Source organism: Dasypus novemcinctus, chromosome 7, assembly GCF_030445035.2.
Source record: "Dasypus novemcinctus isolate mDasNov1 chromosome 7, mDasNov1.1.hap2, whole genome shotgun sequence".
NCBI classification, from domain to species: domain Eukaryota; kingdom Metazoa; phylum Chordata; class Mammalia; order Cingulata; family Dasypodidae; genus Dasypus; species Dasypus novemcinctus.
Genome location: NC_080679.1, coordinates 79298016 through 79325701, shown reverse-complemented (window position 1 = coordinate 79325701; position 27686 = coordinate 79298016). Strand labels below are relative to the sequence as shown.

Sequence of the window (27686 nt, the reverse complement as noted above, 5' to 3'; positions counted from 1 at the left end):
CATTTGTGGATGGTGGATATTATTCGATATCCAATTTTATCTTTATTTGATCAAAATCGTTAAAACACATATGCACATACACACGCACTCACACCTTTTCTGCATAAATCAGCCTATTATTATGCATCTTTCAACAATATAGCCATTAATTTGAAATAAAATGTCCAGATAATAAGAAGCACCTTATTCCAAGGTTGGTGATTACCTGAATTATTGTATCTGTGTTGGTGAAAGATTCGAACTTGAGTGAGCCAAGGGTTCACTGTCAGCACTTTTTTTTTCTCTTCTTGTCCAAATTTATCTGCCTTCCATACTTCTCCCTTTCCCTTAGCTACCCAGTATAGCTTGTTTTCAAAGAGGTCCAGACTATAAGGGTTACTTGCTACTTATCCACAGGGGAAAAAGAAAACAAAACAAGGTTATTGAGAAAGAAAGTACCCAGTACTACTTTTATGCCAACTGTCATTCTGCTTGAATTATCCCTAAACAATGTCTAGAAATTCCCTGAAAATTCTGGCAGACTGACAGGGAACTCTGCTCTATGTATACATGATCAGGAAAGTGCATTGCACTGGATGACAGATTAATGTATATTGTCTAATGAATTTCAGGGGACTAGCTCACTTAAGGCGCTGATTTTTAGTTTTGGAAACATTTTAGTAGCAGTTCAGGTGTATTCGATTGTTATAGTTCAGCAAGGTCTGGAGAAGAAAATGCTCCTCTCCTTCTAGAGGTTTCTAGTTGTGCACTATGAGCTATCTAGCACATAAGAACTACCGTTTCCAGGAGCGATTATACGTGAATTAACATTGTACACATGAATGGCTATACATGAACACATGTACACATGAAGGCCTCAGAGCAACCTAACGGGAAAATTGCTTATTTCAACATCTGCTGGTAAAAAGACTTAAAATATTGCTAATGGAGACATGTGTATCTAAATCAGCAGCTGGGAGCTGGAGTAGAGGGATATAAGAAAACGTATGTAAAATACTTCCCAAGATAGGCTTCCTTCTTGAGAAAAATGGACAAAAAGACTAGAAAGACATGAAATGTTAACCCATTTCTAACCTCCAGTGAAAACGAGCCTCCTATCACTCCCCTCGTGCTTTATGGATTCAATCACATTCTCCTTGACATCAGTCCAGTAGATCCGGTCATTGTTCACAAAATCAATAGTAAGGCCAGTTGGCCATCCAAGATCCGTGGAAACCAGGACTTCCCGATTCTGCCCATCCATCCAGGCACGCTCAAGTTTAGGTTCACTTCCCCAGTCAGTCCAGTACATGAGCCTGAAACAAGAGGGTTTTTTCCTTGAAGACTTTCATTCACTGGAGCCTCTCCATGAAAGTACTGACTTCCGACAGGGTCATCAGATGTTTTTTGCAGGGACCTGGTTACTAAGGGACACTGTTTTATACCTTAAGGAAGGGGAGAAAAAAGGGCAAGCAAGTGCATCTGTGGTCTTTCCTTCCTGAAAACTGTCTTACCATAATGTAAATTGGCCCCATCGGAAATATATTAATTCAGACACTTTAAAGGGAAGCAGCTGTTTACCATATGGAGGACCCGGGTTCAATCCCCAGGACGTCCTGGTAAAAATTAGAAGAAGAAAAGAAAAAGGCATCCCAGACATGCACGGTGAGGCGCAGGTTCCCACGTGGTGTGGAAAGGCGCAAACCCCTGTGCGGTGCCAAAAAAAGACAATGACACAACCAGATAGAAAAAAAACTATATATATACACGAAGATATGACTACATCTTAATAAATGTGCTTAATAAATAAATAAGGAATTGTGGAAGAATAGCCAGAAATAGCAGCTATGTACAGTAGGGGAAGCATAGAGAGATCAAGGGTAAAACATTTTCTTGTTACTTTTTTGTTTATTATTATTATTATTGAAATAATGAAAATGCTCTAATGATTGAGGTGATGAATGCACAACTATGTTATTATACCAAATACCATGGATTGTAAACTCTGGAGATTTGTATGCCTTAGTAATATGTATCAATAAAGCTGATTTGTTAAAAATCTGTAAAAAGCTATGGTGTGATTGGGATTTATCAGAAAATAAAGACTCCTATCCTTGTGGAGCTTACTTTATAATTTTTGAGCATATATTTTACTCCAGTTAATAATAAATTGTAGAGAAAGAGGCTATGCAACCTGACCTTGGAGAAATGGATAGAGCAGGGATTGTACCACCTCAAATAAACAGGCAGAGAACAGTTGAACAGGAAATGTAGAATCATGGGTCAACAGGGCCTTGTCTGAAAGCACAGCCCCTTCACTGCTGTAGTCAGGAATGCAGTCTACCAAGAATAAGCAGAAATCCCAACTTCTTTTTTTCACTTTTATGTTAGCAACTAAGTAAACAAAAAATGTAAAGATCTATGTAGTTGCAGCCAAACCCGTCTACTGACCATATTTATGCCCACAGGTTTCACAGTTTAAACTAACCATAAGGTTTAGAGCAATCTTAGCAAGGGATGTGTTTATTTTAAACAAACTAGACCAGAAGTCTTCTCCTTACACAGAGCAGGCCCGGAGCCTGTCACAAAGGCTCAACACCTGACAAACACCACATTGTTTTGTTGTCATTGAAAACAGGACACACGTAAAATAAGCCAGTCACAAGGACCCCATACCATATGATTCCATTTGTAGGAAATGTCTAAAATAGGCAAATCTACAGAAAATAAATTAGTGGTTGCCCATGACTAGGGGGGCTAGGGCAAGATGGGAAAATTGTAAGGTAATAGCTAAAGTGTGTGAGGGTTTCCTTTTAGATTAAAGCAAATGTTCTAAAATTGATCTTGGTGATCAGGTCAGAAAAGCTGTTTACATAACTGATCACCTACTGTATTGCCACTAAATCTCCAAAATGCAATTCAAATGCAAAGTTCCACTATACCCTTCCATGACTGGATCCCCTGCACAGTAGAACTGGCACAGTAGTATACCCATGTCATCTTCCTTTTCTGCCTTATATTGAAGTCAATTGTTCTTTTAAAATTTCCTTCATTTATTCTTATTATTTTGTCCAGAGGATAAATTCCTAGGGCTTTTGTATGATTTATATGAGCCACTCAAAGAGAAGGAATTGTATAGTTTTTCTATGAAAAAATGAAAAAGTAAAAACCAGTATATGGCCATAATAATGTAACCATAATGTCAAGGTAGGAATATACTTTAATTAGAGAGGAATAGAAGAAGTAGAGGGAATGGTCACATCATTTGCACCACAGCACACAAGTTATCCATTGCTCCTAAGATACTGGATAGGTGAGACTGGTATTCCGATGACCACATGAAAGGAAACACTGGCATATCTACAAAGGGCCATGAGCCAGGTATCCCTGCCCAAATAGAGGAAGTATTGGGGGATATAAAAGTTAATAGGAAAAAAAAGAAAGTGCCACTGTTCCAAGCTATGCAAATTTCAGTACAATTAGGAATAAGAGACCATTAAAGAAAGACTTTTATGCAAATCTAGATCAGAAAGCCATCTTCCAGTACTTACCCTAGTTTGGGATTCACAACAATCGCACCTGGTTGATTCAGCTCAGTGAAAATTAGCCACTTTCTGTACCTTCCATCAAGCTCTGCCACTTCGATCCGTTTACTCTTGGCATCTGACCAGTAAATATGCCTGAATTGAGAGGGATGAAGTTAAAACAACTGAAAAGACGAGAGGCTCCGATGATGAGATTGCATTTGTAAGTTCCAGCCAGTGAGGCACCTGTGATCAGAGAACAGCCCCTCTTTCCTCTCCCAGAAATGCCCCAATCTCTGCAGCCAAGAAGACGGAGGGGACGCCTCACGCAGCCAATCAGCCAGAATCAGTGACGGCGCCCACAGCAGTCAGCCAGGTCTCGCCATGGCCTCACGAGGCATGAGCTTCAGGAAGAAGTCCCAAGGCACCTGTGTGCCGGCCCTTTTGTTGACTTTCCCCATAAGTCTATTTCCTCCTCAGCAAAGAGCCTATTGGAACCACGAGGAATCTGGCATCAGCTCCAAGGATGGGTGGTAACAGCCTTTCAAAACAACAGCAAGTCCATCTTGCCCTCATTTACACTCTCTAAGGCTACAGCTCTCAGTCCCATCAAGGCTGAGGACAATAAAACTTCAAACAAAATGCTGGTGGACCTCTGCTTCACTGGTTTCCAGAAGCAAGCGTTAGAGCCTAGGATTTCAAGCCCCTCAGTTCTCCGAGGCCTTGTTCATGCAGACACTGAAGTGAGTCTGCTTCTAGGTTACAAGCACAGTGGGGACCTAATTAGCTTCAGAGTGTCTTCCAGGAGCACCAGACAAGTTGGTGAAAATTAATTCATCCTGAAAATTCACTGCGAGTGCAGTGAGTCCTCAAGCCTTCCGTTATCAGTTCATTTTCAAGAACGTAGGGGTTTCTATGAATGTCTGAGCTCTGATTCTATTATAATCACTTTGCCACAGTGTCCCTCCAACGCAAGCCTCTTCCTCAAAGAAGGAGCCTAATACCTTTCCCACATCAGTTTATATGGCACCTGATGGTGAAACTACCCAGGGATTCTCCGAAACCTATGGTTTCGGTCCCTCGTCCTAGAATGTCAACTTGAAGAAAGGAGTCAACCTTTCCATTTACTCAAATCCCAAAGTTAAAAAGTAAAGTCAAATTTCTAACCTAATTTTGGCATCCTGAGCACAATTTGCAAAAAATGCTTTCCTAGATATGATGTAGAAACTTGACCTTGGTGCTTTCCCCAATTTTTTCATGGCACACATAGTTATAGGAAATGATGACATGCATGTGCCACATTGGGGCTAGAGCAATCCCAGGCACCACTCAATTGTACCAGAGCCTTGTTAATAGCCATGTCTGGGTCCAGCTGTTACTCAAGTGCCATGGTGAGCAATAGGGAGCTCTCTGGCCAAGAAAACAGAATAGGCAAGAGGAGAATGTACGATAAATTTACCTTCCAACCCAGTCCACTGCTAATCCCTCTGGCTGCAATATGTTTTGCAGTTTCAGATCAGCTGGAAGCACGATATTATGACCGCCAGTTTCCAAGTTGGGGATGTAGGCACGTTTGATAGCACCAAAAGCCGCGCCTGGCCCAAGCACGCTGAAATATACAATGCCTGCAGAAGAGAGACATGAGGTCAGTTTCATGTTCAGAATACCCACTAAGAGAGGAACTGGTGTGAAGAACAGTTCATTTGGCATCTCTACCTCCTCACTGCTACTTATTTTTTTGAAAGATTTTTTATTTATGTCTGTCCATTTCCTGCCTCCCCCCCCCCCCACGGTGTCTGCTCTTCGTGTTCATTTGCTGTGTGTTCTTCTGCGTCCACTTGCACATTATCCAGTGACACTGGGAAATTGTGTCTTTGTTTGTTGAATCATCTTGCTGTGCCAGCTCTCTCTGTGTGTGGTGCCACTCCTGGGCAGGCTGCACTTTTTTTTACATGGGGAAGCTCTCCTTGTGGGGCACGCTTCTTGCACATGGGGCACCTCTACGTGGGGGCTCCCCTGCATGGCAGGGCACTCCTTACATGTGGCAGCACTGCATGTGGGCCAGCTCACCCAACAGGTCAGAAGGCCCTGGGGATCGAACCCTGGACCCTCCATATGGTATACGGAGACTATCAGTTGAGCCACATCCGCTTCCCCTCACTGTTCCTTATAATGCTAATAATTCAATTCCACAGAAGAAACCCCAAAACCAATCATACTTGAGCTATTACCTACAAACGCTTCAGCTGGTAAATTATCTCCACCAGGGTAATTCATTAAAATACATTTCAACCAAGAGCCTCTTCACTCACAGTAGGATCAAACTGTAGTTTTCAAAACTGTGTGTACCAGGGATAATACTGACTACTGTCATACTTAGTAACAGTGTTGATATAAGAATTGTGTAAACAAAAAGAAGGATAGCAGAAAGTATAGGAAGACTGACTTTCATGGCATGCACTGGGCACTTGCTTCTTTCCTGTGTATATACCACTCTTAAAAAGAATGTGAAGTACAGCAAGAAAGCTTATATTGGCTTAGTTTCAGCATTTTTTGTTTGTTTGTTTTGAGGTACTGGGGGCCTGGGATTGAACCCAGGACCTCACGTGTGAAGCTGGCACTCAACAAACTGAGCCAAATTGGCTCTCCTGAGTTGGTATTTTCACATGTTTCTCCTGTTGTTTATTTGTTTTTAGGAGGCACCGGGAGCCAAACCCGGGATCTCCCATGTGGAAAGTAGGCGCTCAAGTGCCTGGGCTACATCCACTCCCTGGCATAGCTACAATTTGTAAAGTATTTTCACATCTATTATCTTATTCAGTCTTTAAAATAAATAGGCAGGCAATATTTATTTTAAAGGTAAAAAAGAATGAGGTCTAGAGAATCCAGGAAGTGTTCAAATTGTTAAAGGTCATAAAGCAAGGAGATGAGGGTTTTCTCCTCCATTACTCCACATCATACAGAGCCTGAGACATTCAACATTATTCCTTTTTTCAGTCATTGAGCTGCATTTTTTGAGCACCTATCCTGTACGCCATACTAGATGCTGAGCCTGGTATTAAGTACTTAGAGATGAACTAGAGTCAGTTCCCATTTGGGAGAGGACAGGGTTAAGGGATGGGGAGAAAAATGTGTAAAATGACATAATATGACGTGGACTGTAGTAAAAGCAAGTATGTATTAAACTCTACAGGCTCAAGGAACACAACCAGGAAGATGTTCACAGAGGAGGTGACAATTGAACTGGGCCTTTGAGGTTTGAGTAGAAATTTTCCAAGTGTACAATAGTATAAAAAAAAAAAAAAGACAGGGTATGCATGAGAGCAAAGAAAAGGAGATACAATGACACTGTCCCCCAAATTTAACATATCAAAATTCAATTACTTTTTGGAATAATGAAACTGTTCTTTAATTTTTCTGGTGATGAATGCACAACATTGTGATTATACTAAAAACCACAGATTATACACTTCGGATAAATGTATATGTGAATATTTCCCCTCAAAAAAATTAAAGTCCCCCAGATTTAACCCCTGAATATTTAATTAAAATCAGTAACAGATTAAAATCAGTAAAGTGTATACTCACTGAGGCCAGAGCCCTCAGGATCCCAATCATAATCAATAGCTTGAATATGCTCCTCATCTTCAAGATAATCTGAGAACTTCTCAGATGAGAGATTATATCTTCGGATTCGAATGTTTTCCGGCAGAAGTAACAAAGGAGCATTACCTGCAAGCAAATGAAGGGTGCCTTTATCAGTTTGAATTCTACCTAAACCTTTTTGATAAAAAGGATATAAAATGTATAGCAAATAACTTCGTCTTTGCTATAATTTTCAAAGGAACCGAAGTATTATTCAACAAAACTGATGATACTATTGGGTTGCAAAATCCATGACTGCAGACATTCTTTTTTCCTTTCACATGGCAAGCAAATATTTCTGTTAAGGATTTTTATACTCTGAGTGGGACACATCTGAGAAGAAGGTTGAGAAGGAATTAACCCCCAGTAGCTAACCCCTAAAATACCATGTGTAGCAGTTTGATATTATTGATGAATTTCAAAAAGAAATATTGCATTATGTTTGTAAACTGATCTTTTCCTCTGGGCATATTAGATTATATTGGATTCACAGGTTTACTTGATTAAGTAATTATCTAAGCCTTTTATGACAGTAGGGTATTGGTGGGTGTGGACTCAGATAAAAGGCATGATAAAGGACAGTTAAGGGTTTTTGATGTTGGAGTTTTGATGTTGGAGTTTGATGCTGAAGCCTTAAGCTGGAGCCCCAGAAAGTAAACTCACATTGGAAAGAGAAGCAAGCCCAGGAAGACAGGAACACTGAACCCAGAGAAAAGCAAGACCCTGGAAGGGAAAAACCCAGGAAGCTTGAACCCTCACAGACATCAGCAGCCATCTTCCTCCTTGAAAATAGACTTTGGTGAGAGAAGTAACATATGCTTTATGGCCTGGTATCTGTAAGCTCCTACCCCAAATAAATACTCTTTATAAAAACCAACCAATTTCTGGTATTTTGCATCAGCACCCCTTTGGCTGACTAATACATCGTGTATTCTTCCACCATCCTTTATTCACTCTCATTAAAACAGGCAAGATTGTACTTTCATAGAAGAAGTAAATTTTTTATAGCCTTACTAAAACTTCTCATTACTCCATTTTCACTGACAGACTTTATGATACTTTTAGCAGTTAAGTAGCTAAACCGAATATAACCCAATTTAGCTTCTAACTAATAAGAAAAAAAAAACACATCTTGTTAAAATTTTTAACCTATAGCATCTATGTCAATGGTGATTCATCCTGAGATTCACTATCTAGAATTTATTTAATTTACTTGAATAATGTCAATCAAATAAAATTTAAGTAAAAATTTTTGTATATTTCCCATTGATGAGATTATACTTTATATGAATATTCTATTTCAATCTCCTCACTTCAAAGATGGAAACATTTTTAATTTGCTGTTTAATTAACAGACCAACTATTCAAAAATGACTTTACCCTAGTGTTCAGTGTTAAATATGGGTAAAATATTTAAAAGTATGCTAGTCAAATGTATGCTTTAAAAGCCCAATTCATATGAACTGTCACCTGTACCCTTAATATGCAAAATAAAAAGCTAGTTTTCCTCATGAAGTCTCCAAACCACAAATGAAAATCTATGCTTAAAAAGACCTATATACCCCTAACCTGAAATAGGCTGCTTTAGAGGAGGCCTCTGGAAATTTCTAATCCTTTTCTTTTGTCAATTCTTTCTAGTACATGTTCCTCAAGTTATGAAAGAGTCAAACCATTTTCTGCCTGTGATATCAGTGGTCCATGATCTGTTAACAGAGTGTCCTTGATTTGAAACAATTCAAGGTGACACATCTGGGATTACAGGGCCTTGAGCTCAGTGGCGGTGGGAGCCAGAGGGCTTCACTGATTTGCTTCTGTTGACAACCATTACACAGGTGAGCTTTGGTGGTGCTTAAGCCTTCTAGAGGGTGACCCCTAAAATAAGCAATACCTGAATTTTAATTCCTACATATTGGTTAGAGGATTGTAGTAATTGTTTCAATTGGAGGAGAAGAAGAATGGAACGGGAATGGAATGGGTATGGAAGGGAAGTAGATGATAGGTTAAAGGGCCTGTGTATTATTTTTGGTACATAATACTTTCCCAAAAAGGCATAACCCCTGACACAAGTCCATCGTACCTTCTGCTGCACACCGTTTCCCCTCAGGTTCACCCATAGATATGAATCCTTTGCCACAGACACACTCAAAACTTCCTTTGGTATTCTGGCAGCTCTGGGGGCAAACCCCAAATTCCTCACATTCATCAATGTCTAGGGAAAAGAAAATCAAATATGTAACATCCATTCTCAACATTCCTTGGGATCCTTCTGTTTAAATTCACAAACAACAAGCACTGAGAAGACTGCAGATATGATGGGAAAGAAAGGCAGCATTTGTGAAACTTTTGTGCAAAGTCTCAGACACTATTTCACATGCTTCTCCCCCACCCCCCAAAGAGATATGGTATAAATTCTCAAAGCTCATAATGGATGGAAATGGGGTTTAAAATGAAGTGTTCTGTCGTGGCCCACTAGGTGGACTGGGGGAAAGTGTGGACTACACTGTGGACCATTGCCCATGTGCTGCAGCGGTTCTCCAGAATGTATTTGCCAGATGCAGTGGATGTGCCACGATGATGGAAGAGTCTGTTGATGCGGGAGAGGTGGCGTGGGTGGGGTAGGGGTGTATGGGGACCTCATATTTTTTTAATGTAACACTTAAAAGAAAATTAAAAAATAAATAAATAAATAAATTTTAAAAATAAATAAAATGAAGCAGGTAGGGAACAGATGTGGCTCAAGCAGTTGAGCGCATGCATCCCACATAGGAGGCCCCATGTTCAGTTCCTGGTGCCTCCTAAAAACAAAAAAACAACAAGCAAACAAACGAAAAAACCAACTCAGGGGAGCTAATATGGATGAGGTCCTGGGTTCAATCCCTGGTAGCTAAAAAAAAGAAAAAAAATGAAGCATTTTGACTCAGCTCCACAGGTGTGCAACTGTCATTTTGTTATCATTGTTGGAGTCTGGCATCACCTCCCTCCATCACTGCTGTGAACTGAGTTCTTAAATTTTGGTTCAAAAGAACGACTGCAAACATCTGAGCATGGCACATGGGAGTTTAGAGACAGTAGATGATACCAACAATCATACCAGGAGTGAAGACCCATTGAGGGATTAAACTGTCATTTAATGAAAGGGAATAAGAAAAGAATAAATACAAGGCTCTCCTAATAGGAATTAGAGTATACTCTACCTTCACAGAAGTTTCTGTCCAAATTACTAGCTCTGAACCCGGGTATACAGGAGCAGATAAATCCGGATCCACCTAAATCGGTACAATTGTGTTCACACAGATTTTCAGCACATGATCTTCCACTTCCTCGATCTGAAAAACAAAATCCAGTGTTATAAAAGAATGACATAAGCTAGATCACCCACAAATGGTCAGTCAAGTAGTATCACAGAAGGAGCACCTACCCATCACCAACTACTTTTTGACCTGTCAATTATAGGACATTATGACATGTCCCCTTTTCATAACTTTTGTAGACTACAATTGTGATCCTTGAGGCAAATTTCCCATTATCTTCAGCATTTCTAGGCTCACCCTCAGCACCTCTACTTTCACTCTTTCCAATAGTCCCCACCTGCTCTACTAGCTTGGGTTTTACGTAATATGGATTGCATATGTATGTATGTTTGTATGTGTATATACCATAACTACTATTCTCATTTGTTCTGCACCAATCATGTGCCAGACACAACAAAATTGATGAGGATGCTTAGAAGGCTGTGAGAGCTAGTAATCCCAAGGATTACATAGCCAAAATGTGGCACCAGGGTGGCGGACTTGGCCCAGTGTTTAGGGCATCCGTCTACCACATGGAAGGGCCACGGTTCAAACCCCAGGCCTCCTTGACCCGTGTGGAGCTGGCCCATGCGCAGTGCTGATGTGCGCAAGGAGTGCCCTGCCATGCAGGGGTGTCCCCCACATAGGGGAGCCCCACGCCCAAGGAGTGTGCCCTGTAAGGAAAGCCACCCAGCGTGAAAGAAAGTGCAGCCTGCCCAGGAACGGTGCCGTACACACGGAGAGCTGACACAACAAGATGACGCAACAAAGAGAAACACAGATTCCCGTGCTGCTGACAACAACAGAAGCAAAGACGACACAGCAAATAGACACAGAGAACAGACAACCTGGGTTGGGGGGAAGGGGAAATAAATAAATTTAAATATATATTTTTTTAAATGTGGCACCAGGTTTCTCTCAATCTAAAATCTAGAAGTTTTCACTATTCCACACTACATCCTGAAAGGACATGATACAGGTAAGAATAAAGTTACTAACAGTTATAAGAAACCTACAATTCACCTAACAACAGATGCCATCAATGCACTATTATTTTACATATCACTAAATAGAAAAAACCTCTGGGACTATGGCATCAATTTGAAGATGCACTCTGTGAATTTAATTTTAAACATATTTAACTTTAAAAAAAATTAATGGCTTGTCACATGTACAAAGATGACGTTCAACAATAGAAGTATCCTAATTTCTAACCTTAGTTCCCTCATGGTTAGATTCCAGGTGATTTTTTCTGTATTTCTGATTGATAAAAATTATATTTTCTGAATTATCCACAATGAATATAGAGAAAAAATTTTAACCAAAAACACACGGTGAATGATTATGTGGGTGGGAGGTGGAGACATTTCCATAAACGACTCTTGGTCATAGACTCTTGAGAATTTTAGCTAAAGAAACTGTGATATCTCCTGAACCAAGTCTTTCAAATCAGGATAGACTCCTAAGTACAGGTGTTTACAGAAGACAATGAGATGAACCTAAGCACCTCTCCAGGTCCCTTAGGGTGCAGGGCTACAGGTTCCAAAATATAGCTGCAAAATGACATTGAGGGGAATGATGATACTTCAAAAGTGTATTCATGAAAGTCTTAGAATAAAGTTCTAGTCTGAGCTCTTAACAATGGCACAAGTCTATTTGCCCAGGAATTCTACAACACATATCCACTACATATCTAATGAATTAAAAGCAAAACAACTTGGTATGGCTAGTTAGTCACCCCTTTCTGCCCCTTACAGGAGAAAGGCTGCCAGAGAAGCCTTTGTATGCTTCAGGAAAAAGAGTAAAAGCCCAACCAACTGAACATATGAAGCTCACTAAGGTAAGTCACAGACCCCTTCTTTTTCCTATGAGACCTGGAAATCTCAGTGCCATACCCAAAGTGGTACAGCTCGTGGGCACAAGAACTGGAAGCCAGCTCTCCTAGCATGAATTTATAGGAGCATTCTGTCTTTGCCACTCAGTGTGACCCCAATCAAGTTAGTTAAGCTATCTGCATTTATTTTATAGATGTAGATCGTGAAAGCTATCCAATAGGTTCAATAGTAGCAAATTAGGTAAATAAGAGCACTTCATAAGCGATTACCATTAAGCTAGAACTATCCCTTTGCTGGGTTCATCCTCTTCCTTCAAAAGCCCTCCCTCCCTCTGTCTTTGGTACTGCATTTGGCTTAAGATAAAATGTGCAGATTAATATCCAAAATTATGAAATTTATAGCTTGCTGAGAGACACCTAATGAATTTGTGCAAAGGTAGAGTCAGGTAGACCCAAACTCAAATCCTGACTTCAACACTTAAGTGTAGGAAGGCCTGGGGCAATTTATTTAACCACTAAGCCAGTTTCCTCATGTGTGGGAGAAAAAGTAAAAGGGCGGGAAGTGGATAATAATACCTAACTCATAGGATTGTTATATGGATTAAAGGAGATAACCGAATGTGGAGAGTTTAGCACCGTGTCTGGTATCGGACTGGCAGCTGTGGGCTTGGCAAGTAAATAACAGAGAAATATATGGTTATCATCTACTTCATGTTACTGCATGTGTTGGGTAAACTAATGAGACATAAAAGAAATGTTTACTTACTGCAACCCATTTCATCAAAATGGTCGCCACAGTCATCAACATTATCACATACCAAGTCCTTGGAAATGCAATGTCCATTGTTACACTTAAATTCATTCTCTGTACAAGGTCTAAGGGTTGGAGGCCTACCTGTAATACAAGAACAAACTGAAGTCAAAACATTTCTTCTATGAAACAAGATGCTTCCCTCTGTGGAAGAGATAGTTACTGCTAACCAAATAAACATGTATTTCATTTGCTGTTAAGACCATATCTGGCTGTTGAGTTGGAAGTGACGTTTCACCTGGGGGCTGAAGCTATTAAAAGCCCATGTACCTCCTCCATGACTCCTACCCTTCCATGGCAACCTTGGAAGCCAGGTGTTCCAGGAGGCATAACTACAAGATGGAGGAGGGCTGTGCAACCTACACTGGTCTCTATATGAATCTTACATCATACCACTGAGAACTGTAGAATGACTGTCAGTAATGGGCATCGATTGCTATGGACTGAGATTGGCAACGTACTGTAAGAAAGAGATAAGCTCACAAAAACTGGCTGATTATAAGCAATCCTGAAATTCACAGTTAAGAGAAGCTTCATAAACAGTAAGAGATATAGAGCCAGTAAAATCCCAGTAAAAAATCGTCATGCACCTATTTTTCTAGATGGCCTGAATGTAACTGACAATCAGCTGAGAAAGATGAGGATAGAGGAGGCCACTGAAATTCAGTAGTTTGCCTTTTACAGTTTTTTTTTCTAATACCCAGCTTCTTAGGAAGTGAGCAAGGGGAACCTGCTCTAGGTTTTTATCTGTGAGTTCATCCTTTTGTGCTGTGCCTCAATAAAACATACTAACAATGTTATAACGATTCCAAAAAACCTTGAACACTGCAATAGTGCCAAAGTCCCCACTGACACACAGCCTCCACTGGGATGCACACAGTCACACTGGTGGCAAAGGCAGGGTTGCATCAGAGTCATGCATGCACTCATACCTCTATGCAGTAAGTACAATAATGGTTGCACACTGAGATGTATAAGTACAGAGGAACAAGTACAGAATTCTAGAGAACTAACTGAAATCCCAGAGACAAATTTTGCAAACTGTGGACAATTTGAGGCCCTTAGTATTTCCTTCTCCTTTTTGACTTTTTGCTTACAGTGCTCCTCTTTCTCATCACTTCCATCTCCACAGTCATCCACATGGTCGCACACCTTGCGGTTATAAATGCAGCGATAGTTGTCACATCGGAAACGGTCTTTCAGGTCACAAGGGACATCAACTGAAAGGTGAACAGAAGTTAAGAGTGTAACATGAGAGTCAATATTTTCAACACTCTCATGCCAGCAACATTCATTCATACTTGTATTAATTCATTTGTTCAGATAAAAATACATCTTGAGTGGAGCAGGTGTAGCAAAGTAGTTAAGTGCCTACTTCGCATATACAAGGTCCCAGGTTCGATATCTGGTACCTCCTTTAAAAATAGGAAAAAAAGGGAGCAGCCACCAGAGGTTGTGAGGTAGGGAGAAGGAAGAATAGGTGCAACATGGGGCATTTTCAGGACAGTGGAATTGTCCTACCTGGCATTGCAATGATGGATACAGGCCATTATACATTTTGTCAAAACCTATAAAATCCTGGGCAGCAGAGTGTAAGCTATAATGTAAACTATATTCCATGGTTAGTAGCAATGTTTCAATATGTGTTCATCAACTGAACCACACTAAGGAAAGGTTATTAATGGGGAAAGTGTGGGAGGGGGAAAGGGTGGGGCATATGGGAATCCCCTATATTTTTGATATAAAGTTAATGTAATCTAAAGCTTCTTTAAAAAAAAAATTTTTTTTTAAATCTTGGGTATCTAGTATGTACTGCGGCACTGTGCTGGGTACTAGATATACTGGGGAACAAGGATACACAGTCTTCGCAGACATTACAAGTCATTCAATTACCACTTTGATGAGAGCCCATAAAGGAGCCATGAAATGAAAGCATCTACTAGAGGCTCTAATACAGATCAGGGGTGAGTTTCTGATATAGATCAGAAAACTCGCCATATGGGAAGTCAGGAAGGAAGATGGTAGGTGTATTTGGACTTGAATAAGGTCTCTGTGACTGGAGTTCAGAGTGGGTGTGGTAGCCATGAGGCTGGAGAAAAGAGCAAAATATCAACAAAATATTACTCATCTTCCACTAAGGATAAAAACATAAAGGAAAGTGAAAGAAACTATACAAGAGGTACTATATATTGACTTCATCTACACAAAATACGAATACAAATAAATTAGAAAGTCAAACAGAATAGCAGCTATGTACGGCAGAAGAAACAGAATGAGAAGTGATAAATATTTTGTTTGTTTTTATTATTATTATTACTGGAATAATGAAAAAATGCTAATAATTATTGAAGTGATGAATGCACAGCTGTGTGATTATACCAAATACTGTACACTTTGAATGGATTATATGTCTCATCAATATGTATCAATCAAAAGAATCACTTTGTTAAGGCATAGATGGCTGGGCCCCACCACAAGAGATTCTGATCCACAATGCTGCCGTTCCCAGCCCAGAGATGGCCTTGAATCTTCTTAAAGGAACTGACATTAAGGTGCTCCACGAAGCCTTAGGGGTTTGGAGGAAGTGTTTCAAGAAGGTATTGGAATCCCCCTACCCCTGATACACACACTTCAATCATAATAGGCCTGCCTATTTATATATATGAGATAGGAGGCTTCCAAGGCGACACATGTTTAAAATCCAACTTTCTCATGTCACAGAAAGAGAACTGAAGCAGAAAAGCCAAGTGGTGTCCCAGAAGTCAAAAACTGTACAATAACTGCCCTGTCAGCTCGCATGCTACATGTAAGAAACAGATTTTTCCAGACAATACCACCCCCATTCATTCCATTTTTCTCCCGCTTACAGCATAGATGAAGTTCTTCATCGGAACCATCGCCACAGTCATCGGAACCATCACACTTAAAAGCTGGCTCAACACAAACATGGTTTTTACACTCGAACAATGTAGACGAACAGTGTGCACCATGGGGAAAGCGGGTGGCTGTTGGCAGAAGGAAAAAGAAGTTGGAAATTTGAATGATGGATTGGCTTTTATATGCCATAAATAAAGTCTGTATGTCCTAATATCCAACACATGAGTTGGCTACTTCTAATTTAATCATTTCACAAGTATTCTTTTCCTACCTGCAATTTTTATCCAATTATTGATTTATATAATAGCTAATAATACTTGTTAGTATTAATAACAACTACTAAGTTACTAAAAATGAATTATTGAGAACTACTGTAAAATAATAGATGTGGTAACTCAGACCCCAGATCAAATGAATAAATATGGCTGTTTTTTTTCAAGATCAATTTTTTGTTTGGTTTTAGAAAGAGAAGTTGTGGGTCATACAAAATCATGCATAATACTAGATTCCCACACACTACCTCATTATTAACACCTTGCATTAGTTTTTACATTTTTAGTATTATATTGTCATGCTCCATGGTTTAACCTAGGGTGTACTGTGTAATATACTTCTATGGATTACTTTAATAAATTTTTATTCTACTACCATATATACAGCTTAAGATTTCCTCTTCTAACCACCTTCACATATATATACTATATATATTTCAGTGCAGTTAGTTAAATTTCCAAGTTGATTAATCTGAGAAGTGGTGGCTACAGGAGAGATGAGGTCTAAAGCTATCAGATCCATGTACTCCAGTCAAGCAGGCTGATTACTGCTGATTGATCACTAGAGACTTACGACAAATGGCTTCATCAGAGGCATCAAGACAGTCAGCTATTCCATCACATTTCAGGTGTTCAGGCACACAGTTTCCGCTCGTACACTGAAAATATCCAGGTTGGCAGGGCTTCATCTCTGAAGAGAATGATTGTTTTCCAGAAAGGCCTTGTCATTCTCACGCGCGTGCTACTCTCTGGTCCTCCAGCACATTCCTCCCCGTGCCTGGTGACCAGCTCACAGCAAACCCACAACTACAACGAACACATTCTCATACTTCCCCCTTCCAAGAAGTCGAGTTCCAGCAGTTAGTTGCTGATTGTTCTCAAATCCAGCACTTGACATAATTAATGGTTGCCAAAGCTCTGACCTTTATGACAGGAGCTATTAAGGCCACATTCTATGGTCTAATAGGAATTTGTTCACAAATACAATGCAGATTAAAGTCTGTCCCTAGGAAATGTTGAAATGGCACTTTGCTATTTCCCCAATTATCATTGGTATAGACATCTTAACAGTTAATTAATAGAGCAAAGAGAATAGACAGTAGAAGTGACTGTGTTATACTATACATTTAGAGATTACATTGTTTTAGTTTAAATAAACATTCATTTGAAGTCAAATATGGTACAAGATTCTATAGTAATAACACTTTCAAAACAATTACCACAGTCCTGCTCATCTGAGTTGTCCCCACAGTCATTTTCATGGTCACAGACCCATGTAGAAGGAATACAGGTGTGATTGCGGCACTGAAATTCATTCTCCAAGCACTGCCGGTGGGCTGAAAGGGAAATAGGCAGGGCCATCAATGGACACCAGAAATCACACACAAAGGTCAGGCTGTGAGCTCACCAAAGTGCCTTTGGTGCCACAGGCTCTCTCCTTTGCCCCAAGTTCCAGGGCAGGATTTCCATCCTCCAAAAACAGACCTGTCCCCTGAATTTTAAGTCTGTAAAGAATAACTCTTATTAAGTGATTTAATCTTAATAAGTGATTTACTCTTTTTTTTTTTTAGATTTTTAAAAAATTTATTTCTCTCCTCTCCCCCATTGTCTGCTCTCGTGTTCATTCACTGTGTGTTCTGCTGTTTCTACTTGCATTCTTGGTGGCACCAGCAATCTGTGTCTCTCTTTGTTGCATCATCTTCTGTGTCAGCTCTATGTGTGTGCGACGCCACTCCTGGGCAGGCTGTGCTTTTCTCACGCGGGGCAGCTCTCCTTGCGCATGGGACTCCACTACGCAGAATACACCTCTGCGTGCCATGGCACTCCTTGTGCACAGCAGCACTACCTGTGGGCTAGCTCACCACACAGGCCACGAAGACCTGGGTTTGAACCCTGGACTTGCTGTATGGTAGGACGACGCTCTATCAGTTGAGCCACATTCATGTCCCACAATTTACTCTTAAGTCATTTCAAATCGACATACACTCAGGGTGTGGATGTTTTTGAACTACCCTCAATTATTCAGGACTGATCATCTGATTTGGTACAATACAGACTTTGGGTTGCTTTTCTCGGCCTTCCTGTCCAATTAAATCCTTATAGTCACTCAGCACTTTACAGAGAGGAACTAAGCTAGTGGTTAGTTAACCATTAGCCCTCCTGAAATAGGTCAGCTATTCCAAAGAGGATAGCAATCTAAACTACAACTTTCTTCTCCTCAGCTACTAAGGCCATATCAGGTAAAGCATCTTTCCTTTCTTCATTGATTCGTCTTGATTTCTACTTCTCTTCTATTTCATTACAACACCTCAAGTTCTATTTTTAAAAAACTGGAAGAGACTTAATTATATGCACCTCAGAAAGAGAAGAAACATACAAACCAAGAGAAAGTAAGAAATGAGATTGTTGTCATCCTACCCTTTAAGGAAGACAGGTATGGACAAAGAGTAGACATCACAACACTGGTGTCACAAAAGGATACTAGAACCCTGAAAACTCACCACAGTTTTCTTCATCAGATCCATCTGTACAGTCACGGAAGCCATCACATTTCCAGCGAAGGGGGATGCAGATGTGATTATTACAGCGGAAATCACCCGAAGGATGGCAGGTCACCATCTCTGCAAAGCACAGTCAGTGCAAATGCTTCATGAACCAGGGGTCAAGAAATGGACAAAGAAGTGCTGCCTTCCGTGAGAAGATTGGGCTACCATATTCTTAACAAATTTTATAAAATCATTTGGTCTTTCCAGGTTCTCAGAAGTGACTACAGCTGCCCAACAGAAGATGCAGAGGCCAGAAGGTGAAAATTTGGAAATTACTCTGATAGATGCCAAGTCTTTTCTCTACCTCCCACGTTCCACATATTTCAACCTAAAAAATTTGTCAAATTATTTAAATAAAGCACAGTTGGGAGACATTATACAAGATCTTATCATTTTCATCATTTTCTTCATTTAATAGAATATATTTTTAGCTTTTTAAAATGCTATAAAAGTGTAACATGCTATTTGAAGAATCAACTGATGGTCCTTTCTCAGAGGTAAACAGAGGAAAGATGAAGCGGGAAAGCCATTTCCTAGCGGTGGCACCCCCAGTGCCAGGCCTCCCTCCCGCTCCGCGGCGCCCCCTCACCACAGCCTTCCTCATCACTATTGTCTATGCAGTCATTGTAACCATTGCACACGCTCCACTGAGGGACGCAGCGGTAGTTCGTTTTACAGCTGAATTCCGTGTGGTTGTCACAGCGATGGGTAGGTCCCACTGAAAGGGAGAGGCACAAATCTCAGTCTTGCTCAGATATGGTACAAGATGATGCCTTTCTATTGCCCTGTTGAGGAGGTGTTGCTGAAGTTACCAACTAAACTGACCACAATATGTGTCTGTGCTAGGGCTGGTCTGGTCACCTAAGTTTTCTCGCCATCTCAATACCACTGGTTTGTATGCAATAGAACCTTGTGGACTGGGTTTCGACATGTGGATTGAACGGACAGCTCTGCCACTAGAGAGTGGCAAACCAGAGCAGTCCTCTCGTCAGTAACGTGCGAATTGGTAATACACCCACCCTACCTCACAGTGTTTCTCTTGGCTTCAAAAGTGGTAATATATACACAGTTCTTATCACCAACACACACGCACACACAGACACTGGAGTGTATCAAGAAGAGCTAAAAGCCACTTCAGACACAGGGTCTGGTTGAACTTGCAACTGCATTTTGCCTTGCAATGCCAGAGCTGGCAGGGAGAGCCTGGTGGGAGCACCCCATGGGGCTGGGCAGCACGCTCCCTAGCTCCCTATCCTATCTCCATCCATAAGGGGATCTGCTTGTTTCCCTGCTCCAGGCCACTCCTTTCCCCTCCCACAAAACTCACTGCATTCTTCAAAGGGCTCATCTGAATGGTCTCCACAGTCGTTTTCATAGTCACATTTCCAATGTTCAGGGATGCAGTAACCATTGGCACACCTAAACTGGCCTGGTAGGCATGTCCTGTTAGCACAATGGGACGTTTCTTCATCTGAGTTATCCCCACAGTCATTCTCCGTGTCGCACTGCCAGTGTTGTGGGATGCAACGTTTGTTGGCACACTGCCACTGATAGGATTCGCAGTGGTGGGTCTCTGCAAGCAGTGACAGGTGGTTACCATCTTTGAAGTCCTCAAGAACAGATGTTGCCATGTCAAACACAAGGTTTCTTTTGTAAGTTCACAAATTTACTATATACTTATTGTTTGTGTATTTTCATGTATGAACAAGAGACTTCAATAAATTTTCTTTAAATAGAAAAAAAAAAGAAAGAAAAAAAGAACAGACACTGCTAATTTCCATTGATAGATCCTGGAAACCTGGATCATACTTTTAGAGGATCTACGTTCTAATGCACTTATTATAATCATCAGCACTACACGGCCAGTTATTCCTTCTGTGTTACTCCTTCCAAATCCTTTTCTTGCATGTAAAATTAAGGATTGAGTCACTGATGGTCTTTGTGAAAACAAAACTATCTACTACAAACATCTACCTGGTACAGATTTCTAGCAAAACAAAACTGAAGGTACACTTTAAATGGATTCTACAAAGCATGGGACTGTATAGCAGTATAACAGACTTCCTATGGTGGAAAACGGATGGTGATTAACAGAACAAATATGAAAATGTTCTCTCATTGAACTGTAATAAATACATAATACTAATAAAGGATATTACAAATTAATCGTATATAATTATGATTACTAATAATCAGGAGGGTTGGGAAAAAAATACTCCAAAACTAAGATATGGGACTAAGGAGGCATAAAGCAATGTAACCCACCACAAAGGATATCATCTTCATCAGATCCATCGGGGCAGTCTTGGTAAGCATTGCATAAGAAGTGTGAGCTGGTACAGTTGCCATCAGTGCACTGGAACTGTCCGAGTTGACAGTGGCGCTGGGGGCAAAAGGCTGGCTCATCAGAGCCATCAGCACAGTCTTTCTGTCCATCACATTTCCACCAGATAGGAATACACCTGCACAGAAAAAAATAGAGCTCTTCTCAAACAAAGCTGTAGAAGGTGGAGGAGGGGGCACTGGAGACTCTAAGAAGTCCCAGCACTGAAATGCAAGTAAGGAAATAAATTCTCTCGTGGCCCATGAAGAGGATCAATTAAAACTAGATTACTGTGATGTGGCTTTAGAGAAAATGTAACTATAAGAGATAGACCCAAATACATGGGTATTGTGATTAAATTTCCACCACACAGAATGGACTGTGTGTTAGTTCTGGCTCTACTAGTGGCACTGATTGGAATGGTCAGCCAGAGTGATATAAAACATTGGCATACTGGTTGGGAAACTGAAGAGTACAGCATGATAGGTGCTATGACAGATTCTTAAGCTTATTTACTAATCAAAATAACCTGCAATGGAATCTATTGATGCTATTTAGAAGCTATGATTTGCATTAATGCCTCTCTCCACCCCACTCTGATTCCTCTAGTCATCGAGGTCTTTGGCCATAGTTAGAGAGTGATCTGTGGCCATGATTCATAGCAAGCCCAAATGATCAAAATAGAATGGAATCCCTGGATTCTCTGGGATAGTAGATGAGGCAGCAAGTCTAGCACGTGTGTGGAATTATATCACTGTAGAAGGCTATTTTTCAGGAGACACTTCCCTGATGCTTAAGACCATTTATAAGACATAGGAAGTAGAAAAGTCTTACTTTTCTTGGTCACCACACAGGAACTGGGTACTGGAGCACATGGGCTGGCAGTGAGTGTACAAATGAGTTCGGATGGTCTGGAAGTGGTCTGGACATTCGCAGGTGAATCCTTGGCCTCCCGCTTTGATAAGGCAGAGGTGAGAACAGCCACCGTTGTTGGTACCACAGGGATTGTTCACTGGTGGAAAAGGAAGAATATAAATGTTCATTTGCTTAAAGGGAGTATTAAGCACAGATTACTCACCTGGCATTAAACTCCTCACCTCTTACGAGAGAAATCATTATACTCATTTCATGCTTTTCCCAACATTTCATAAATAGGACAGAAGATTATTTATAGCAAAAAAAAAGTCCTGGAAGAGTAGGTAAGATACTTGCTCATATTCATGATTCCAAACCCTTTTAAGTCCAGCCAAGAAGTATGTGGATGATAAAGCAAGCAGTATCTTTGGCAGGTAACTTTCCTTTAAGCATTTCTTTGAAAATAGAGGTCAATAGGAGTGATAACTGTCTTATGGTTTAAGGGGAAATCTTTGGCATTTAATACTTAAAATATTTTAACAATTGTTAACCTTAGATTATTTTTTTCAAAATAACCTTTTCAGGGACAGGGGTAGATATTTCCATTCCCTCAATTCTCATATATTTTGAAGAAAACATGCAGTAGCACCATATCTTTTATAAGTCATGATATTATGATACAATAATGACGTATGCAGAACCTAGAGCAACCGTTGTCAACTTCTGAATCACGTACTCACCTATAGGTTGCCTATATGGGTGATAAACACGAATGTCAAATGGTCTGTGTGTTGTGTTCGCCAGCACCATCCGGCCTGAGCCATCATATTTGTTGCCTTTCTCAACTGTCCTTGTATTCCAATCTGTCCAATAAATGGTGTCCTCAAAAACCGTAATGCCAAAGGGATGAGGCAGCATCCCATCATACACAATATGCCGACTGCGGCCCTCTAAATCAGAATACCTGAGACAGGAGGAAGAAAACAGTCATTCTATGCCTTTAAGGATAAATTAATATTGAAGAACATCCTCCCCCAAATGTATACTCTCTAAGTAATTGTAAAGGATATTTTGACTGTAGAGGTTGAAAATGGCATGCTTTAAAAATAGGAATAACCACTAATTCATAATCATGGCTGCTTTCCTGCAGATGCAGCCAGCAAAGTAGTATATAACCTCTTATAGTCATGTTCCCCAGTAAGCACTCTGAGATAAAAAGAAGAAAGTTGTCCACCAAAAGAGAAATCAGAGGAGGATAGCAGTATAAAGCTGGAATTCAGCTATCTTGTGAAACTTTCAGTAGAGAAGCTGGGTTCTTAGTATAATCTGAGTGAATATTCAGGCTGAGGAATAATATTAGGATGCAAGGTTAACTTTGCCTACTTAACAATTAACAGCAAATGGCCTCCTTTAAACTTAGCTCTACTGAATTGACACTTTTCATTTCAAATGCTTTCAAAATTCTTATCCAGAAGGTATTACCACCGTCCAATTAAACTATAGCTATTAATTCCACAAAATAACATGAACTGATTTGGTAATAAAGCATTTTTTACGATGCATATCATACATTTCATTGAACAGTAAAAAATATTTTACCAGAAAGAATGCATGATTTAATTGCAAACTAGTGCTATATAAAACATGTCATTCTATGTTACAGAAATCTACAACTAGATTTATCAAATAATGTCAGATGCATACTATTAAGTCCACCATATATTGAGGCAGATGCTAAGTAAAGGGAAGTTAACCCAAAGCTGACTAACTTAAGAGAAATATTAATAGCCCCAGGCACACAGGCCAGTTAGAAGTTGCATGGGATTAACACACTGGAACACAACCCTGGCGTTTGAAATAAACAGCTCCCCAATTGTACATACTCGATGTAACCGAGGTGGGCATCTACCCAGTAGAGTCTATCAGTGGTGTAATCAATGGTGATGCCATTGGGCCACTCTAACTTGGTAGAGATAATCACAGACTTATTGGTTCCATCCATGCCTACTCTCCCGATATATGCCCGGTAAGCCCAGTCTGTCCAGTAGATATGCCTGTTTAAGCAAACACAAAAGGTCAGTCCAGCAAGCCGCAGCCAAACACCATAGCTGTGCTGCAGAGAGAAATGGTTTACATTCTACAGACCTCTCAGAAAGCAAGAAACTAACAGAAAATAACCTGTTAAATGGCAAACAAAAATGTGGATGGTGAATACCAAGTTTTCAAGGATGAACATGAGTTAGTATGTATTTCAATGGAGAATCCAGTAAATATGTTTTTACCACAATTTTCTTTGCATGCAGCTAAAAGATGTGATGATTGAACAAACCATGCAATTACCCATTATATTAAATCATTTACTAGACAGGAAAAGTGGAAAGTCAAGCCCCAGCAGGACATTGGCCTTAGGGGAACAGAGGCAGAAACGGGGTATGAAGCTGAACCCAATACCCATATTGAGGATGAAGGACAATTCCTCTGGGATACTCAAAGCAAAAGGTGTTGTTGGCATCCACACAGTGTTCAGCCAGCTTGCGGCGGAATCGACCGTCAAGGTCAGAGACAGAGAGGCAATTCAGACTGACATCCAGCCAATAGAGCTTCCTGAAATGGAGTGCTGTGAGTTAGACACAGGTGCTTTGTTGGAGACACTGTGTATTTAAACCACTTTTCATCTTTCAACCCCTCTTTCCATCCCCTCAATACAAAGTTACTAAAGGTAAGTACTAAGGAGGCAAAGGTGGGGGGGGGGTTCTCGGAATAAGAAAAATCCTCCAATATTATAGTCATGAATTCAAAAAACATGTTGAGTGTGCATTTCTGGATGTTTGTGATATAAAATAGGTATTAGAGTTAATCAGTTTTCTCTTACCTAGTAACCCAGTCTACAGCCAGACCTTCCACATTTGGTAGATTGCTTCTTATGACTGTCTCCCTGTTGGTCCCATTCAGAAACATTCTCTCAATAACTTTCCTCTCTGTATCAAGCCAGTACAATCTGTTTTCTACACGGTCAAAATCCAGTGCCACAACTTTGCCCAGACCTTGCAAAATGAGGGAGTAAAACTGCCCATCTATACTTAGGTTTCTCAAATAGTATCGATTGCTAAAAATGAGGGAGGGTGTGATGTCACTGTCTTGCCGGCAGCGCTTTCCATCAGGTTCGCGGATGTAGCCAGCGGCACACTTGCAGATGTAGGAGCCCACCGTGTTCTCACACTTCTGGCTACAGACAGAGGGCGTTTCCATGCATTCATCAATATCATCACAAGACCGTTTGTCAGACATAAGCTTGTAACCAGGGTTACAAGAACAATAGAAACTGGTCGGAGTATCTGTACAGTTATGATCACAGTTACTGATTTTAGGGTCGTTGCACTCATTAATGCCTAAAAATAAAAAGAGAGTTATTAGAGACACTAAAATGTGTGCAGCAGGTCCTCCATGATGGTCCAAAGTCAACATTCCCAATTCTTAAAGTATTATGCTAAAAGCCATGGATTAGTCAAGTCACTATTTTTCCACTTCTTCCCCAACCTAATCCTTCACCAGTGGTTTTAAAAGCTAAACCAATAAACAAACTAAAGTTTGACTTTCAGTCCTATGCCTCCAACCTTCTCTTAACAAACAATAATGAGGTAAAGTAGCAGTAGAAAGGAGCAGAGGAGCAGCCAGGGAGTTCCGGGAAAACTGCTCTCTCTGCAGAAAAAGAAATGCTCATCAGAACCATCTCCACAGTCATTCTCCCCATCTCAAGTATAATCCTTAGGAGTGCAGCTCCCATGTAGGTAAAAATAGTACAGTCTCCTCCCTCAAAGCATTTAGTTCTTAAATATGGAGTCAAAGCCAACATCGGTTCCTGCACTACGAACAATGGACACCACACTGATGCTAAGCCAACAGGACCCTTTCCTACTGGTTTACTTGAGGTAAAGTAAGGGGTAAGAGGGTGATTGTCACTATAACATTCAATCACCCAAGAACACATTAAGGCACCCTAGGAGACAGTCACTAATCCAAAACTATTTGTGCAGGTACTTTACATATACCAAGGAGTCCCTACCTCTGATTTACAAGCAGTAGTATTTTCTGATAACTTTCTACTTAGAGGCCTTTCTGAAAACTTACATTCAATCTCCCCTCTTCCCAAATCGTCTGCTGTACTTACCACATGCTCTCTCATCACTGTCATCACCACAGTCATCTATGTGGTTACAGATTTTCTCCATCTCGATGCAGTGGCCATTGTTGCACCTGAACTGATGAGGGGGGCACGTGGGTTCTGGGGTGCTACACAGGTGCTCCAGCTCATCAGAATCATCTCCACAGTCATTACCCCCATCACACATGTAAGCCTTAGGAATGCAGCGCCCATTCTGACAGGTAAATTGAGACTCCTGGCAGGTTGGGTACGAGCAGTCCCTCTCATCGCTGTAGTCACCACAGTCATTGTGCCGGTCACACCTGTGTTATGAGAACCAGAACCACTCTTGGAGAGGTTTAATGGCAAATCTCAAATGACCACCCAATTGGACATGATCACCAGTCCCCTCAGTTCCCTCTCTTCCAGCATCCTGATCCACCCCACCAATTCTCAGCTCTAACAGAATATAATATTTGGCATTTTATACAACTTCTCCAGGTCTGGTCGCTACCATTGGTAATGTGGCTCTAGAAATATTTATTAGAAATCATTCCCCAGTTGATCAACAAATACAACTTTTGTAATTTTTTTTGATCAGACGATGAGACGACTTTCGGGCACAGGAAATATCTGGGAAGCCATATGAAAGGAGGGTTCACACCCCAGTGCTTGCTACTTAAAACTGGATAATGATGGCACTGGCAAACACATTCCTCCATCTTTCATTATAATACTTATTCATGATAACTCCCACCAGGAGTTATGGTAAAGGGAACAGCATTTATCATCAAGCTTGCTCTAATAGCAGAGAGAGCTGTCTTTTTTCATCTATGCTTCTACCAAACCAAGGCTTCAGAGCCTACTTCACTCATCTCCTGGATTCACTGAAGAGCCATATTATGCCTTTCATGGCAGCATATATCTTCTACCTTCTGATTTTTCAGAAAAAAAAAAAAAAAGGCAGTCCCTGTGCCTACTGGGTAGGACAATCCTGACCCCCACTGACTTTTGAGTTTTTTTTTTTTTTGAAATTTTTAATCCTCAATTCACCTGTATGAATGATGGATGCACAGTCCATTATTACAAGTGAATTCATCTCCAGAACAAGATCTCCCAGTGCAATTCTGATTCTCATCTGAGCCGTCAGCACAATCCACATCGCCATCACAGACCCAGTTTCGGGGAATGCACTTCCTGGAGGAAGGTGTGCTGTGACAGGTAAACTCAGAACTCGAACAGGTTCTATTCTCTGAAACCAAAGAATCAAAGACCATAAAGTTCAAATTCATTATAAAATTAATATAAAAATTTTCAGATCTACTTCTAAGCCTTCATAAAACTGTTGCCCACTTTGTAATATTTATTTATTTACTTATTTATTCATGTATTTTAAGGAAGTACCAGGGATCGAATCCGGGATCTTGCACATGGGAAGCAGGCAATTAACCACTGAGCTCCTATTTCATAACATTTAAAGGGATGATACCAAACAATTCCAGAGTGAAAAACATTTGGTCAGTGTTCATTCAATTAAATAGCATCATACTCTCTATTGTGCTTCCTGGAATGTTATGTGGGCAATTCAC

At 40.5% G+C, this 27686-nt stretch overlaps 1 protein-coding gene across 2 annotated transcripts in view; it reads right to left on the bottom strand.

Moving 5' to 3' along the window:
* Positions 1 to 27686, bottom strand: part of LOC101434015 (low-density lipoprotein receptor-related protein 2-like) — a 122119-nt gene that overhangs the window by 10895 nt on the left and 83538 nt on the right. The window contains exons 46-68 of one of the 2 annotated variants that reach the window (XM_058300682.1): positions 27151 to 27349; positions 26125 to 26420; positions 24829 to 25345; positions 24408 to 24560; positions 23840 to 24010; positions 22697 to 22920; positions 21936 to 22113; positions 21044 to 21240; positions 20106 to 20351; positions 19368 to 19496; positions 18734 to 18853; positions 17453 to 17569; positions 16807 to 16923; positions 15951 to 16088; positions 14181 to 14303; positions 13039 to 13167; positions 10343 to 10474; positions 9226 to 9357; positions 7092 to 7235; positions 4963 to 5128; positions 3531 to 3659; positions 1075 to 1295; positions 206 to 382 (exon numbers count right to left, since the gene is read on the bottom strand). In XM_058300682.1, the coding sequence (XP_058156665.1) occupies positions 206 to 382; positions 1075 to 1295; positions 3531 to 3659; positions 4963 to 5128; positions 7092 to 7235; positions 9226 to 9357; positions 10343 to 10474; positions 13039 to 13167; positions 14181 to 14303; positions 15951 to 16088; positions 16807 to 16923; positions 17453 to 17569; positions 18734 to 18853; positions 19368 to 19496; positions 20106 to 20351; positions 21044 to 21240; positions 21936 to 22113; positions 22697 to 22920; positions 23840 to 24010; positions 24408 to 24560; positions 24829 to 25345; positions 26125 to 26420; positions 27151 to 27349 (4155 nt within the window). The remainder of the gene's footprint in view (positions 1 to 205; positions 383 to 1074; positions 1296 to 3530; positions 3660 to 4962; positions 5129 to 7091; positions 7236 to 9225; positions 9358 to 10342; positions 10475 to 13038; positions 13168 to 14180; positions 14304 to 15950; positions 16089 to 16806; positions 16924 to 17452; positions 17570 to 18733; positions 18854 to 19367; positions 19497 to 20105; positions 20352 to 21043; positions 21241 to 21935; positions 22114 to 22696; positions 22921 to 23839; positions 24011 to 24407; positions 24561 to 24828; positions 25346 to 26124; positions 26421 to 27150; positions 27350 to 27686) is intronic. The other variant, XM_058300683.1, reaches the window with a different exon arrangement.